This window comes from Artemia sp. Qi Xiang Cuo, chromosome 3, assembly GCF_049724085.1.
Source record: "Artemia sp. Qi Xiang Cuo chromosome 3, ASM4972408v1, whole genome shotgun sequence".
NCBI lineage: Eukaryota > Metazoa > Arthropoda > Branchiopoda > Anostraca > Artemiidae > Artemia > Artemia sp. Qi Xiang Cuo.
In genome coordinates, this window is record NC_142796.1 from 48,196,314 (window position 1) to 48,213,793 (window position 17,480).

At 34.5% G+C, this 17,480-nt stretch overlaps 1 protein-coding gene and 1 non-coding gene across 4 annotated transcripts in view; one reads left to right on the forward strand and one right to left on the reverse strand.

Annotated features, from left to right (window-relative positions):
• The window catches only part of LOC148954204 (serine/threonine-protein phosphatase 2A regulatory subunit B'' subunit gamma-like), a 251,242-nt gene that overhangs the window by 2,299 nt on the left and 231,463 nt on the right, over window positions 1-17,480 (reverse strand). For all 3 annotated transcript variants that reach the window (XM_089086036.1, XM_089086038.1, XM_089086037.1), the window contains exon 7: window positions 6,198-6,325. In XM_089086036.1, coding sequence (XP_088942162.1) covers window positions 6,198-6,325 — 128 coding nt within the window. The remainder of the gene's footprint in view (window positions 1-6,197; window positions 6,326-17,480) is intronic.
• Window positions 11,835-11,908, forward strand: TRNAI-AAU (transfer RNA isoleucine (anticodon AAU)). The gene has a single exon. It is a non-coding gene; the product is annotated as a tRNA-Ile (tRNA).

Here is a 17,480-nt window from a genome sequence, read left to right on the forward strand (position 1 = left end):
TATAATTGCTTTCCTTTAATTCTTCTTTGATTCAAGATTTTACTCCTTAAACTACGTAGTTTTTTTCTTAGTTCTCTTCTTCTCCACGCTGAGGACACATTGTTTGATAGGGGTGAAATATTCACGGAATTATTCTCCTTCTTCTTAATATTGGACATAGAACCGTTTGCTGTTTTCAATATTTTCTTACGTGTTTTTAATAAAAATAGCGACGAAGACCACAATGCCTTTCCATCACAAACATCATATGCGACAAAAACAACAGCGATTTCCATTCATGCGACAGTTAAAATGATTTGAATTAATATTTCGGCCCTATGTCCAAGGGTTGTCCTCAGTGAGACAAAAATATATAAAAGAAAAAAAAACATAGAAAAGAAAATATATAAAAGAACAACAATATGCGACCAATAAAACTAAAGCTTAGTTCTGACAGAGCGCGAATTTCGTACCGCCTAGCGAATTTCGCGTCGCCCCGCGGAAAAAATACGCTTCGTTCATCGAAATCTTCGCTTCGCAACGCTTCAAGCTCAAGTTGAAAAAATTCGCATCGCTATCGCTCCAGAAATTCTGTAAATAGGCCTCACCCACACTTTTTTTGGCTTTTTTCTCAAGTTCAAAACTGACTGGGCGAGCAAGCAAGCTGCAACAGCACTGATGAGTCTCTTTTTTCTTTTACTTTTGAACTGGATTTTCTCAATAGTAACGAAATTCGCGGACTGTGAGAACTACATGGCGAATTCCGCAAAGCGGCGCGATGCGAAATATCGCAGAGCGAATTTTTTTTTCGCGCTCAGTCAGAACTAAGCTTAATAAGCATGATTTTTCAAAACAGTCCTAGCATACTTACTTCAGCGAAGTTCAACCAGAACTAATAAAAAGTAAGGTAAAACAAGGCGATTCATTGAGATGAAAAAAAATTGATTCAAAAACACGTTCTTATTGCTAATCCAGCCTTTTTGGAAGAATATCTTGAGATTAATAAGATTAATAATAATAATATTTCCCTAAATAGGGACTTTGGGGGAATATACACTAAATGCTCTATACACAAATTTAATTAAAAATGATCTTACAAAATATTTTAAAAAACCAATAGACATTAACACAGAACCGGTCATAAAAAGACCTTTGAGGTTAGCTGTCTTGCTGAGGACGGCCCTTGGACATAGGACCGAAATATTCATTCAAATTATCTTCACTCTCTTGCGAAAAGAATTCCCTATTGTTCTTCTTGTTGTTTTTTTTTGTTTGTGTTTTTAGTATTATTTGAGAAATATTAGCCTAATACGTTTGGACAATATATAGCACAAATAAATTTGACCTAAACTACATGACTAGGACACGCTCAGCGGACGAAGCAGGATGGATGAAGCAAGGACGACCCAAGATCGTTCTTGTTGGGCAACCGTCTAGGGCCAAACGAAAAGCTGGTCGCCCCCCAATGAGGTGGGAGAATGTCCCAAGGAAAGATTTAAGAGAAATGGAAGCTTCTTGAGAGGGTAAAAGAGAGAGGCTCTGGATAGATTGGGATTGAGGAAGAGCATGCGTAGCTGTGCTGGCCTCAGGCGGTTTGATACTGCAGGGACTTGTTATTATGAGTTAGTAGTAGTAGTAGTAATTGGTGCATAAAACTAAACATTCCTTTAACTTTTGAAATTCTGGAAACTGATAATTTTTAATAGTTTTAAACATTTCAACAATAATTATCTGAAATTTTTAATCCAGTAATCAATAGCAATCTAAAAATATTCAATAAATAATTATTTAATGTTTGTACCAGTTATGGCACCCCCTTTGTCCTCCCTTTTCATTACAGTAATTACTGGTTAAATAACTTTTAAAAGAATTTTTATTTTAATTTTTAGATTTTATTAGACTTTACTAGTAAAACTCCAGAAAATGATCCTTATTTAATATAATTTTAGATACTAATAGTGCTTATTTTGCACTTTTACTTTATTAAATGGTTAAATAATATGTAACCAATAGTAATTTTATATTTTTAAGGATTTTTGTCATTATTTACTGTAAAATTCAAAATTTTTTACAGACAACATTCAATTTGTGAGGGGGGTAGTGACTAGTGAGGCAATCTAGAAAGAAATTCAAACTAATTTGTCATCTGTCAGGACAAAGAGCGCATCCAGGATTTTTTTTCGGAGGGGGAGGGCATTTTTTGGGGGGGTACAAAAAACTTCAAATAACGGATCAAAAAGTTGTTTATATGCATTTTTGTTACTTCTTTAAGAGTCGGACGATTTTTTTTTGGGGGGGGGTCAAACTCCGTACCTCCTCCCCCTGGATATAACTCCGATCAGCGTCGTTGTTCATCTAATCATTGTGTAAAAAGACGAAATAAAATAATAATGACCATAGATGCACTTAACGGAGGTGGCTGATGGGTCGTCTTTCCCAAAAGCAGCTTTTTGTTGTTACCTCCAGGGAGGCCACGTATGGAGGGCCCCTATCCCAATTTCTTGGGGCACTCGGTAAAGAAAATGAGTCGGCAAAATCGTGACGCAAAGCCCCACGATTTTTCCGACTCCGCCAAAAATTTTTGTTCGGTTAAATAAAAACCACGAAAATACAGACATGTCATCTACAGAAATCTCGAACTGGGTCGGTAAAGGCAGAAGTTTCACCGACTCCTACTGCGGTTTTACACATGGCACCACAATTTTCCATTTGGTTAAATAAAGAGCATGAAAATAGTAACATGAAACATACCAAAATCTCAATTTCGGTCGGTAAATGCAGCGGTGTTACCTACTCTTGTAGTGATTTTACGTATTGTATTCATAACGGGCGTTGTGCTAATTATTGATAAAAAAACAGTCGGTAAAATGACCAGTCAGTTTGAAAAATTTTGCTCCCCCCCAAACATTTTTGCTAGTAACGACCCTGGTTGCCTCTGATCCAAAGCTTTCAAAAGTTGCACTCACTAAGGTCTTGAGGTCGAGCTTAAGGTTTATACCCATCTTAATGATTACAATATTATTACTTTGCGGACTCTTTGCTTAAAAAAAACCCCGTTTTACGAGTTTTTTAATGGTACATTTATTAAAGAAAAGTAAGGATACGGCATTGGACTTTACAGTCCCTACCGGCGGTGCTGATCTCCTTTTCATGGCCTTTCAGCCAGGAAAATGGGGGTTTGGGGGCTAGCTATGCTGTACTTTTACACACCCTTCCTGTTTACCTTCCCCATATTTCTCCGAGTACCCATTTAGAGCTGGGTCAACTCTGGCTGAACCCACAGAGTCTTGTCACTGACCCCGTCCCAAACCAAACAACCAGCGACACCTTGAATCCCTGTCCTCATGGACACAAGATTTCAAGTCTAACGTGCTAACCACTCGGTTAGGACGGATTTATTTAAAGCCCTCTGTGATATAGAAGTAAAAGTGGAGCACAGATCTATAAAAGACAAAAAAAAAAAATTAGTAAACTAACTGAAAACTTGGTGAAAGACGATGAAACGGGTCAAACCTCAAAATTGCAAGTTCAGAGAGCCTCTCCAAATATGATTGGATAGCCAAATAAAAATACCACAGAGTAGCCACAGTTGGCCGGTCATGCTTTTGCAAACACTTTGCAGTTTATATTGATATATTTGATATTGATATATTTAATTAACTTTAAAAAGAAATTACATACAAAAATCGATATGATTCACCCAAAACCAAACGGTTGACGTGGGGTGAAACAGGCAAAAAAAATACATACATAGAACGTCTTTTAAATTCACTATAATAAGAAAGAAAGAAAAAAGAGGGAAAAGAAAAGAAAGAAAAAAAATAAATAAAAAATAATAATAATACTACAGGGACAGCAACTAAATACCATATTCATGCTGTGGGGTCACACTCACAAACCATGGGGTCACACTCACAAACCAACAAACAATTACAACTTAATTTAAATTAAATCAAGTCTCCTCCAAAGCCAACAAAACTAGAATTTACACTTACTTAATAATTTTTCTTTCAATTTTCCTTTAAAATCACTAAAAATTGTATCTTCTTCATATCATTATCCAAATTATTCCATAAATTTATACCCTTTATAATAAAAGAAAGTTAGTGATATTCATTATAGTATAATAAATTGATAAACAAATTTTTTTTTTGTAATTTTTCTGTTCTAGCGTAAATATGAGATAACACTATAATGTACTTTATTTGAAATCAAACTGTTTAATAGCCAATGCCAAAATATTTTACGCAGGAGTTGCAGCAAATGGTGCTGGGCTTACTAGAACAATTGTCGGTAATAATAAAAAGGCTTTTGTTTTCACCAACACAGAAGTTACCAACAAAATTTTCTTGTAACAAGAGAGCCCAGCGATAGGTGGAACCCAGTAAAGAACGAATCCCACCCCAAAACAGCCAAACACCAAAACAGCTTGATGGGAATTTAGAAAGATAGCCGGAAAACCCTTAAAACGGTATGGGATCGGATTCCTTAAAAGCGATTGGATGGAACCTCTATTGTCGAAAGCTCCATAGAAGCTAGTTACAGCCATCCATTTTAAACAAAAAGGAGAATGACTTTTTGCATAGGTAGCATTGATCTGTCCTCTTTCTTCATTTTTGGTTTGTGTTTTCTTCACTTCTAGTAGGGCACTGTAACATAATAGAGTGCTGTTTAAGGGATCATTTAAAAGGAGAATGACTTTTTGCATAGGTAGCATTTATCTGTCCTCTTTCTTCATTTTTGGTTTGTGTTTTATTCACTTCTAGTAGGGCACTGTAACATCATAGAGAGCTGTTTAAGGGATCATTTAAAAGGAGAATGACTTTTTTGCATAGGTAGCATTGATCTGTCCTCTTTCTTCATTTTTGGTTTGTGTTTTCTTCACTTCTAGTAGGGCACTGTAACATCATAGAGAGCTTTTTAAGGGATCATTTAAAAGGAGAATGACTTTTTGCATAGGTAGCATTGATCTGTCCTCTTTCTTCATTTTTGGTTTGTGTTTTCTTCACTTCTAGTAGGGCACTGTAACATCATAGAGAGCTGTTTAAGGGATAATTTAAAAGGAGAATGACTTTTTGCATAGGTAGCATTGATCTGTCCTCTTTCTTCATTTTTGGTTTGTGTTTTCTTCACTTCTAGTAGGGCACTGTAACATCATAGAGAGCTGTTTAAGGGATCATTTAAAATTAAACTGTTAGATCAATTGCATACAGAAAGAAAAACGAGCAAAAATAGGGTTTTTAAAGGCCAAATGAAAATACTGACAAAACACAACAAAGCGAATATTTCGAGGGGACAAACGCCTCTTATCTTCAGCGCGAGCAGAAAAAATACAATCAATGAGAGTGCCGAAGAAAAAACCAACAAAATAAAATGCCGAAAGTCAATGTGAATGCGAAAAAAACAATAATGAAAAACCAAAAAAATGAGAGATGAATAATTCAATAAAAGCCAAAAATTATAAGAATTAAAACCAAATACCTAACAACCGTGAAAGTGAGTCATTCACCAATATCCACGATTTACAAAAAATCAAAAAATTTGAACCGCCATCGACGGATTAGCGAATAACTGAGAAATAAAAGAAAAACATTCATTCACTCAAAACAAACCAGCAATTGAATGAGTTGGAGAGCTATGTCATCTGATTCCTGATTTTAATAATTGCATTCCTTGCAGTCACTCTTTGAGACTTAAGGGGTTGTTGACGTTTTTCGCGCTGAAGAAGAGAGGCGTTTGTCCGCTCGAAATATTCGCTTTGTTTTGTTTTGTCAGTATTTTCATTTGGCCTTTAAAAACCCCATTTTTGCTCGTTTTTCTTTCTTTATATAAGGGTAGGCCAATGTGGTTTAAGAAATTACCCTAGATCAATTGCTTTTTGTAAGTATTAAAAACAAAATATTAAGATATAATGTTCGACAAAAACTGCATCTTCATATACAAGATAATATCATGTTGGATATGATGTTATATTTGAGGGACTCCGTTGCCTGATTCCACTGGATTTGTTCTTTGTTTTGTTAGACTCGGCTAAGAAAAAGACCCTTTTTCCTGTGTGTTATCCTAATAAAGATCGAAACTGAGCGTCTGGAGCGGTGACAACATTAATAAATCATATTCAATTAATAACAAAAACAATGTTTTTTTAAAATTATAAATATTGCTTTCTTGCAATTGCTATATTTTTAATGATTTTTTTTTAACAAAGCTCCACTTACCACTTCAAGAGATCATCATAAGTAATTCGAGTAGGGTCTTTAGGATGAACCATATCAAATGTTTCGTCACACACGTCATCAAAATTAACCGGCTCTTGGTTGTGCTCAATCATTTGGTTCCGTATGCCCTAAAAAATTGCAAAAACAAGTTAATAGTATTTTTTGTCAATTTCATTTATTAAAAAAAAAAAAAAAAAAAACACAAACCATATCCTTTCCAAATGCCTGGGCACGGAGGGAGGGAGCATATGAAGGAGAAAGAGCAAATAAATCCGTGTAAACAACCAAGGAAATTTCCCTTTCACCTCTAAAAAGGTTTAAAAAGACCAAACAACAAGAAAATTAGGTAAATAATGAGGATTTAGGGCACTTGATGTGCTATTATATAGAATTGAAGGATTTAAGGATGGGGCAGGGAAGGGATGATGTAAATTTCCATGAGTGTCACCTGAATAGCAAGTCTATCACTGCTTTTGCTGTCGTTTGTCCAGCCAGTACGACAAAAACGCAGGCAACGTATGGGTAACTTATAAGATTAGAAGGTGGCAGCAAAAAAAGTCGCCAACGTCATCTAGCGTTTCGCACTCCTTGGTATTTTCTCCAAACTTTGTAATCGTGTTTCTTTAGAAAGATGAGATAAGACAATTCTTACTACACTAATTTGGCCAATTATATTAACTGCACAGATTTTGCCTTATGCCGCCAAACACCAGATGCATAATAATAAGTATAATAGTAATGAAAGGTATAGGGAGAAGATGGGGGAGGTAAAGGCAGGTTGTATGGCGGGTTCTAACGCAGGATGCAGGTGGAAGGTAGGCCCTGAGGCTTTTGAAGCAATAACAATTATTATTACAACCCAATTAGGGCTTTTACAGAATCAATAATAATTATTATAATAATCTATTAATAATAGATTATTATTATTGTTATAGTGCAAGCTAGATATTTCATGTTCTAAATTCACCTTAGAGCTGGTTGCCTTCCAATTAATTTAGCTGGTTGCCTTCTCAATCGTGTATAATGTTGCTCCTTACTTTTATTTGAAAAAACTTTTTTTTTAATGAAGCTTAGAGACAAACATTTTTTTAAAGGTAATGGAGACAATATGCCAGCTAAAACAAAAGTATACAAAAATGAAAAAAAGTAATTAATTGCAAAAATATACGGAAAACAATAACCTACTTAAAAGAACTAAGATATAAACTCCGTAAAACCCGTTCTGCTGGGCAATGCCGAAGTGTTGGACGGATACTTTTTAACAGTATCAACAGTTTTGAACTTTGTTATCAAACACATAAATATTTAATGCCTTTAGACTCAATTGTTTATGAAAATGGGCTAAAACACATTTTTTTCGTGTTTTTTCCCTATTCTGTTTTATTTTTTTTCCCGCTGGTTTCCTTATAATTACTTTATAGTCACAAATTTCCAGGGGGGGGGGGGGCATGGCCCCCCGGCCCCTCAGTTGTTATGTATATGAAGGGGTTCGCTCCCTAGTCAATACCTCGCTTTTTACGCTAAAGTTCAAATTTTGTTCGAATCACAAATCTCTGAATCACAAAGGCTGTTTAATTAGACTAGATAGCTCTTTGAAAGTACTAAGAAAAACTTAAGCGTAAAGAGCGAGGTATTGACTTGGGGGCAAACCCCCTCATATACGTAATAATTTCTATTCGTTTTAAGCTTTAATGTAGCTCCTTACTTTCAGTTGAAAAAACTTGTTTTTTATTTAATTTCTGATCGTTTTTAAATAATGCTGAGAAATCCGGCGCCCCTTCATAGAAATGTCCCTTCCCCCAAGATCATCCATGGAAATATCCTACCACTTAAACCCCTCCTCCGAACCCCCCCCCCCACCAGAAAAAATCCCTCCTGAAAACGTCCGTATACTTCGCAATAATCAATACTATATTTAAACAATGGGCAAAGTTCATAACTTGCAGCCCTTCCCCCAGGACTTGTGGGGGATTAAGTCATCCTCAAAGACATGTTTATTAGATCTTCGACTAAGCTGAACAAAATGGCAATCTCAAAATTTTGACTGGGTGACTTCGGGAAAATATTATCGTAGGAGGGGGCCAAGTTGCCCCCCAATTTTTTTGGTCCCTTAGAAAGGGCACTGGAACTTTTAATTTCCGTTCGAATGAGCCCTCTCACGATATTCTAGGACTACTGGATCGATACGATCACCCCAGAAAAAAAAAAAAAAATAAATAAAAAAAAAAAAAAAAAAAAATAAATAAACAAGCATCCGTGATCTTTCTTCTGGCAAAAAATACAAAATTCCACATTTTCGCAGATAGGAGCTTGAAACTACTACAGTAGGGTTTTCTGTTACGCTGAATCTTGTGGTTTGATTTTCATTAAGATTCTATCGCTTTTAGGGAGAGTTTCTCCCTTTTTTCTAAAATAAGGCAAATTTTTTCAGGCTCGTAACTTAATCTTGTGGTTTGATTTTCATTAATATTCTATCACTTTTAGGGGGTGTTTCTCCCTTTTTTCAAAAGTGAGGGAAATTTGTTCAGGCTCGTAACTTAATCTTGTGGTTTGATTTTCATTAAGATTCTATCGCTTTTAGGGAGATGTTTCTCCCTTTTTTCTAAAATAAGGCAAATTTTTTCAGGCTCGTAACTTAATGTTATGGTTTATCTTACGTTAAGATCTCGTCACTTTTAGGGGTAACTTTTTCTTTTTTCAATTACGCGGCAAATTTTTTCAGGCATTTAGATTTTGAAGGGTTCAACTATGCTTGATGAAACTCATATGTTCGAAGGCTATACACGAACCCAACTCCATGTATTTATATACTGGTATAAAAATTTCGTTTTTTAGAGTTTCGGCTCCTATTGAGCCGAGTCGCTCCTTACTTACAGTTCGTTACAACCAACTGTTTGATCGCTGATCAAAGTTTATGTTATTTATGCCTTTCATTTATTTTATTTTACTGTGTTCATGGCCGTGTATTTGGCCGTGTATATACTTATCTGTCTATCTATCTAATATGCAGAATAATTGTACCAAACACATTTTGCATGCAGACCCGCTATGCTTCCCCCCCCTCCCTAAAGTGCAAATCTATAGCCCAAATTTATTTCTAAAGTAACGAAGAAACTAACGAAAAAACCGATGTGTTCTCGAATTTTACACAGAGAAAACTTGAGTGAGTGGCGCATAATACATAAGTACCGAAATTCCGTCCCCCTACAGAAATTAAAAAAATAAAACTCAAATTTGGAAAGCCTTATTTATATATATTTTATAAAGTATATAAAGTATTATAAAGTATAATTTGGAAAGCCTTATATATATATATATATATATATATATATATATATATATATATATATATATATATATATATATATATATATATATATATATATATATATATATATATATATATATATATATATATATATATATATATATATATATATATATATATATATATATATATATATATATATATATATATATATATATATATATATATATATATATATATATATATATATATATATATATATATATATATATATATATATATATATATATATATATTTTTATATATATATATATATATATATATATATATATATATATAGTACGCAATTTTACTGAAACCTCAAAATCACTTTTTGTTTAATTGCATCCGAGTAACCCCATCCTGCTCACTCCAATACCTGGATACAGGACCATAATTTGCTACGGGGCAGGAGGGCAACTGTACCCAGTTTTCCCCTCACCCGAGCTGAAATTTAGTTTCTTCAAAAATCATGTCAAAACTAAGATAGGTCTGCATAATTCAAGCATCCTCAGAAACGGGCCAGTTTTCTTAAGTATATCTTTGCCTTTATGGTCTTATGGCATGGCTCATTTTTCACAGTCATTTTTACTTGACTTGGGAAAATTGGCTCCAACTTTACCTCCCAGGATTTGACGAAATTAGGCAAGTACCTGGATACAGCCAGGATTATATCTGCTCAACGAATTTTCACTAGACCGACTCTTCTGTTCTTATTAATTCAACAGACAACAGGAAATAAGCGGCGAGAAGAAAATAATCGTGCTATTGAAAATAGAAAGAGTATATTTAACTTAGGTTGTAAATTTGTCCATTAGGAGGGTGGAGAGGGGGGGGGGGGTAAAGTAAAGCAATCCGCTTTTGGGAAGGATATAAGTGAGTATTTGGGAATGTTTTGGAGTAGTTTCCAGAATTTTATAGTTTCTCCCTCTGCTTATGTAAAGTTGAAGAACTAATTATTTACCTTATCATGTCGTAAGATGGAAAATTTTCTTACAAATGAGATAATTAAAAGGTACTTATGTATTATCCAGAATAAAATCTAGAAGTGAAGTTAGGTTTATCCTAATGAAATATACCAAAATGTGATAAAAATATAATATATTAGTAACAAAATTATTCGAACTACAGCAAATAATTCTGGAAAGCGGGCCGCCCAGAACCCATTATATTAAATACCCAATCTAAGCTAACCTAACCACCTCTATATATTAAATATTCAATTAAAATATACCTGTATCGTAGTTTATTTCACGAAAGAATAAGCTAATTAGGTACTTGTCTATTATGCGCCACTCACTCAAGTTTATGCTGTTCAGAACTCGAGAAAAAACCGGTTTCTTCGTTACTTTAGAGACAAATTTGGGCTATATTTCTGCACATTAGGGGGAGGGGTGGTAAAGTATAGCGGATCTGCATGCAAATGTTTTAGGTACAGTTATTCTGCATATTACGAAGTAAGAATTGTTTTCTAACTTCAAACTGTCCAAATACTTTACCCCCCCTCCTTAATGTGCAAATATATAGGCAAATTATATATTTTTCACCTATTCTTTCACCTGTCACTTGTCTTTGCCTTGTCTCACGCTAAGCTAAAAGAAACTAACGAACAAACCAGTTTGTTCTCGAGTTTTACATAGCGCAAACTTGAGAAAGTGGCGTATAATACACAAGTGCCGCTGATTATAACCGAATGCGAGAGAAAACTGGTTTACTCTGATCAAACAAATGAAGATCAAACTTCTCGAGTGCATTCTGGATAATACATAAGTACCAAAAAATTCGGTAAATTTTTACCAAATCATATTATTGACTTACGAATAAAGTGAATATACCACTTGATGCCTTTTTTTATGCTCTTTCCAAATATAATAATCATTTTTGTCGAAAATTTTACCCCCACCCCTAAATACCAATTCAGGGTTTATATTTGCACATTAGGGGGGTGGGAGTAAAGTTTAAACTTACCTCCCATTTGCATCAGAAATAAAATTTACCCCCATCCCCCCCCTAATGTGCAAATATATACCCTGAATTGGTATATGTAGGGGTGGGGTAAAATTCATTTCCGGCAAAAATGATTATTATATTTGGAAAGAGCATAAAAAAAAGGCATCGAGTGGTGTATTCACTTTATTCGTAATTCAATAATATGATTTAGTAAAAATTTACCAAAAATTCTCCTCTTCTTCCAAACTGTTTTTTCACAATCCCATTTCTCTGTCTGTCTCTGTTCTTTAAATAGCCTATCCTATTTGTGTTGAGCACGGCGCTGCGAAGAATAGCAAAAGATATTCATGACAAAGTGTGGCAATAATTTGTAATATTAAGGCTTGTTAGCTCAGTTGGTTAGAGCGTCGTGCTAATAACGCGAAGGTCGTGGGTTCGATCCCCACACGAGCCATATTTTTGTGTGCTACCATTTCGTAAACCGTCACAAGCAAAAACATCCAATCGTCAGCATATCCAAATGTCAGGATATCGACAAACAAATTATTAAGTTTAAATAATGGTAATAAGTATATAATAGTTTAGAAACAAATTTTGGCTAAATAATTGCACATCAGGGGGGTGGGGGTAAAGCATAGCATATATTAAATACGTAACCTAACCTATGTACCTTTCCCCCCCTAAACCCCAAAAACTAAAGTTTTAAAATTTTGGATGTTGTGACGGTTGCTGGTTCTGACGGATTTTTTGTAAATTTTATGACGGATTTTGTGGATGTTCTGACGGTTGATGTTATGACGCCTTCCCATATTTTTAAGCCAGGTTGACAAAGAATAAATCCATGATATTGCTTTCTTGGAACACTAATCGAACATCTTTCATATTAAAAAATTGCAGATTTAGAGTAAATCCCGGTAACTTTAACTTTAGCTCTGCTATAATCAATAAGTATATAAAATAAGGATTCGGGTTTTTTGCTGTTCTTACTAGTTTTCATTTTTTTTTTTTTTTTTTTAATTAAAAGTAATGATCGGCAACGATTCGGTGGGAAAGAAAAGATAAAAAAAAACTGTTTTTCTACTTTTAGTAATTTGAATAAATAAGCACTTAAACGAGGTTTTGACCTTACCCACACATCAATCAACGAACTGTGCTGTTCAAAGACAGGGAGAATCAGAACGAGTCAAAATGAAAGTGCAGAAGAAAATAAATATCATGTTAAAAGAAAAAAAACACCATCGCAATCTGCGATGCCAACAGACTGTGGCGTAAAACCCAGTAAAAACCTACAAAGATGACGTAAACTACGCAAGTGCTATTTACAAGTCATTGGGACCCCTCAACTCTGTATGTATTAATTTTAAAAAAAAATTTCCACAAAATAAGTTTTTCAAAGAAGAGTAAAGAACTACATTAAACAAAAAATGAGCAAAAATAAAATCAAATAATCTACCAAGCGTGAAACTACCACAAATCAGCATCGATAAATAAATGAAACCCAAAACGAACAGAAATTACTATAATTAACCGAGTCAAACTCAAAACGAGCAGAAATTAACATAAGTTGGGCTCAAAACCCCTATGCCTTCCCAAGGCCAGAACAAAATTTGCACTTTACTGAAAAAAATATAAATGTTTTAACTTTATAACCTTAATAAATCAAATAATATTAACATTTTGATTACTAAATATCGTATATGCATATTAAACTGACAATGCACATTCATTTGTATTTTTTCAATAGTGCAAATTTTGTTCTGGCCTTGGGAAGGCATAGGGGTTTTGCACCCAACTTATGTTAATTTCTGCTCGTTTTGAGTTTGACTCGGTTAATTATAGTAATTTCTGTTCGTTTTGGGTTTCATTTATTTATCGATGCTGATTTATGTTAGTTTCACGCTTGGTAGATTATTTTATTTTATTTTTGCTCATTTTTTGTTTAATGGAGTTCTTTACTTTTCTTTGAAAAACTTATTTTGCGGAAAAAGTTTTTTAAATTAATTTATGTTCGTTTTATATTGACTTAGTCTTTTCAGGAAAAAGAAAATAACACTTTAAATAATATCGTTTTTTAAGACTTTATAGTTTGGCCTGCTATTTGTATGCTGAAGAAAAATTTTCAGCAATTTTTAACAAAATACACCCTTTTAAAAATCTGGACACAAATAGTACTGTTTAGTTTAGTTTCATACCTCCTTTAGTTGACCTGAAATGGAAAATTTGATACCATTCGCAAAAAAATCTGTTTGCTTTCTTTGATGGCTTGGATGCACTTACGCTATTTTGATTTGGTTAAATTTTAAGAGCAGAAATGGGAGGGTTGGCGTGGGAGGGTGGGAGTGGAGGGGGGGGGGGTTAGTTGCCCTGAAATCACTTTCGACTATTAAAAAGGGCATCAGCCCTTTCCATTCTCAATTTTATGTGCCCTTTTCGAAGTTCCCATGACAACTCCTTCGATACAAAATGCCCTAGTCTAAACAACAACAACAACAAAAAATAATACACTATACCCACTTCGATCTTTACTACAAAAATATCAAGCCTTCCAATCACTTTCGACAATTAGAAAGGGCACTAGGCCTTTCGATTTCCTATCGAATAAGCCCTTTTGGAAACGACAGCGCTTTCTATAAACACCTTATATGCCCCCAGGGTATAAATTACAACCCTTACTCTAAGGTCTGTTAGGGTGGTTGTCATCGTCTAAGACCGAATTTCCAGTACTTCCAACTACGTTAAACAGGCTATCTCAAAATTTTGATTGGATGTGTTTGGGGAAATCAGGAATTTGGGGCGTGAAAGGGGTGTTAGTTGCCTTCCAATCACTTTAGACTATTAAAAAGGGGACAAACCACTCCAATTTCCAGTTGAATTAGCGCTGTTTGAATCTTCTACGACCACTTCTTTGATACGACGTGCCCTGATATAAAGGAAAAAAAAAATAAATAATACATTGTGCCAAAATCGTTCTTATAAGCCCCAAGGGCATAACTTAAAACTCTTGCCCTGAGGGTTGTGGGGGAGTGTCCTCCTCTTTACTTAGTCCCCGTTTCTTGTCTCGTTCTCAAGTGTCCCCGTTCTGTACTTAGGCAGCGCGATCGTGCTGCCTATGATTTATACAACAACTTTCTACCTTATATGCCCCCAGGGCCTAACTTATGTGAGGGAGCTTCTCCCTTAAAAACATTTTTATCATGTTGTAATTAACAACACTGAACAGAATGGCTATCTAAGAATGTTGATTAGATGTAATTGGAAGAATGAGGGACGTGGGGGGGGGGGCTATCTGCACACCAAACAAGTTTACCTATTAAAAAGAACACTAGCCCTTTGAATTTCCTTTCGAATGAAAATCTCTTGTAGTTTTTATGACAAAACTTCCACTCAACATTTTATATACCCCCAGGACATAATTTACAACTCTAGCACTGTGGGTTGTGGGGGCGTGTCCTCCTCAAAAACATATTTTCTATCTGAAAATCAACTACGCTGAACAAAATGGCTATCTGAAAATTTTGATTGGATGTGTTTGGGGGAATGATTGGCGTTGGGTAATTGCCCTCCAATCACTTTTGACTATTAAAAAGGGCACTAGCCACTCCAATTTTCAATCGAATGAGCCCTTTTCGATGTTTCTACGACCACTCCTTCGATAAGAAGTGCTCGGCTGAAAAAAAAAAAACAATGTGCGTACATCGTTCTTTACTTAGGCAGCGTTATCGCATTGCCTATGATTCACTGTAGAGTCGTCCATTATCCCACAGGAAAAGTAGCCAACAAAGATGATTTAATTGGGGACTGTTGCCTGCTTGGTCGAATTGCATTCCTACATCAACAATTTCCAAATTAATTTGTTTGGCCTGTTATAGGTCATCACTTGCTCTCTAAGGAGGTCCACAAACAAAAACGAAACTGGAGCATATGTTTTCGTTTAGCTTCATTCAACGTAAGCGGTTATCGAACCATAAATCATCGTAAAATTTTCAGCTTCAAAATAGCTTGACAAATCACAGACCTAATGAAGGTGATTTTGAACCATAGGTGGTTTCATATGGCCAAATATGCTTTTTATACCCCAATGGAGATGTTAAAGAATACCTTTCACGCCTTGATGTATATATAAATATATATATATATATATATATATATATATATATATATATATATATATATATATATATATATATATATATATATATATATATATATATATATATATATATATATATATGTATATATATATACATATATATATATATATATATATATATATATATATATATATATATATATATATATATATATATATATATATATATATATATATATATACATTTAATGCTAGATTTGAATTTTACTTAAAAATTTAATATATATATATATATTGGGGCTCCACAAAAAAATTGCAGTCGGGTCCCGCACCTAGTCAATCCGGCCCTGCAAATACCTAATACAAACAGTAGAACCAAACAGCAAGACCCATGGACATTCAAGCTTGTAGCTAGTAAACTTTAGTCATCATTAACCCACAAATAAAAGCTCCTCAAAAAATAAGTAGTACTTTTCTGTTATAGCGACCCTACTCAAGAATTACGCTGTGTAAAACTCGAGAACAAACCTAGAACCGGTTTTTCATCCCTCTGTATCTGTCATCTGTCTGAGACAATTAGCGTACGCTCAGTGAAAAACAGGTGGCGGGTGACAGAATACATTAGAACATAAGTCGGAAATCTCAATCCAATTGCTAAGTCTCTACTCGTCCCTAAGCACCCCTCGGAATGTCTTTTGTACCCCAAGTCCCCCAAAATGTAAGTTTTACGATAGGATACGATGCGAATTTATTTTGTCAAATAACAAGAATTAAATGAGACACAATATAATTTCTTCTAGTGCTGGAAATGACCATATCACGGTTCAAGAAAATGTGATAAAGAGAGTAGCAACAACGAAGTATTTGGGATTTTTAATTGATGAAAACCTGTCGTGGAAAAACCATTCAAGTGCAATAGCTGAAAAATTAAGCATAGGCCTTGGGGTGATGCGAAGAATTAAAAATCTAGTCCCCAAAAAAATCCTGAAAATGATTTATTTTTCTATATTTTACCCATATATTAGCTACGGATGCTCTATATGGGCAAGTAATTTTGTTACATGTTTTAAAAGAGTACAAAAACTTCAGAATAGAGCTGTAAAATTATTATCTGAATTTGATGATTCTGATGAGGTTCCTGCTTATGAGCATTTTAAAAAGAACAAGTTAATGGATATATCCCAAATTCAAGATTACCAAGTCGCAATTTTCTCGTATAAATATTTGAATCAGCTGCTCACCCCTACTTTTGAAAATCTTTTTACTTTTAATAGAGACCGTCATGATCATAATACAAGAAAAGCTGATAACTTAACTCATGAGTTTAGGAGCACCACTCGGGCATCTTTTGTGATTCGCCATTATGGTCCCCATGTTTGGAATATATTGCCCGAGTGTGTGAAAAATGCACCTAGTCTTCCGACTTTCAAGTCACGGGCAAAGAAGTTTCTTTTATCTCGTGAGTGAATTTGGTGTTATGCCCACTCCAGGTTGTCATTCTATTTAAGGTATTTCCCCGATTTAGTTTGCTTTTTTTCTTTTTTCTTTTTTTTTTCTATCTACTTCTTGTCTTTTCCTCTTTCTCTCTTTTTTCCTTTATTCCTTCATCAGATAATTTTCTTGTGTGTTGAGTAGCAAGGTATGAATGTTATTTTAATTAGCTGAGAGTGATAACCTCGCTTGCCCTTTCAAGCTTATTGCCTTTCTTGGCAGGCGAAAGGCGAATAGTGTTTGTTTTCTTTTTTAATAAATGTATATCTCATCTCATATCTCATCTCAAATAATCACTCTTCCTTGTCACTTACTTATTAAAATAAGACACAAAATACTGTCGACAAGACAATCTGTATCGATTGGTAGCCATGGGCTTACAAGACTCGAGTTTACTTTGGTGCTTTCCATGACAGCCTGTTCTTCTCGGTTCAGGGAAAAAATC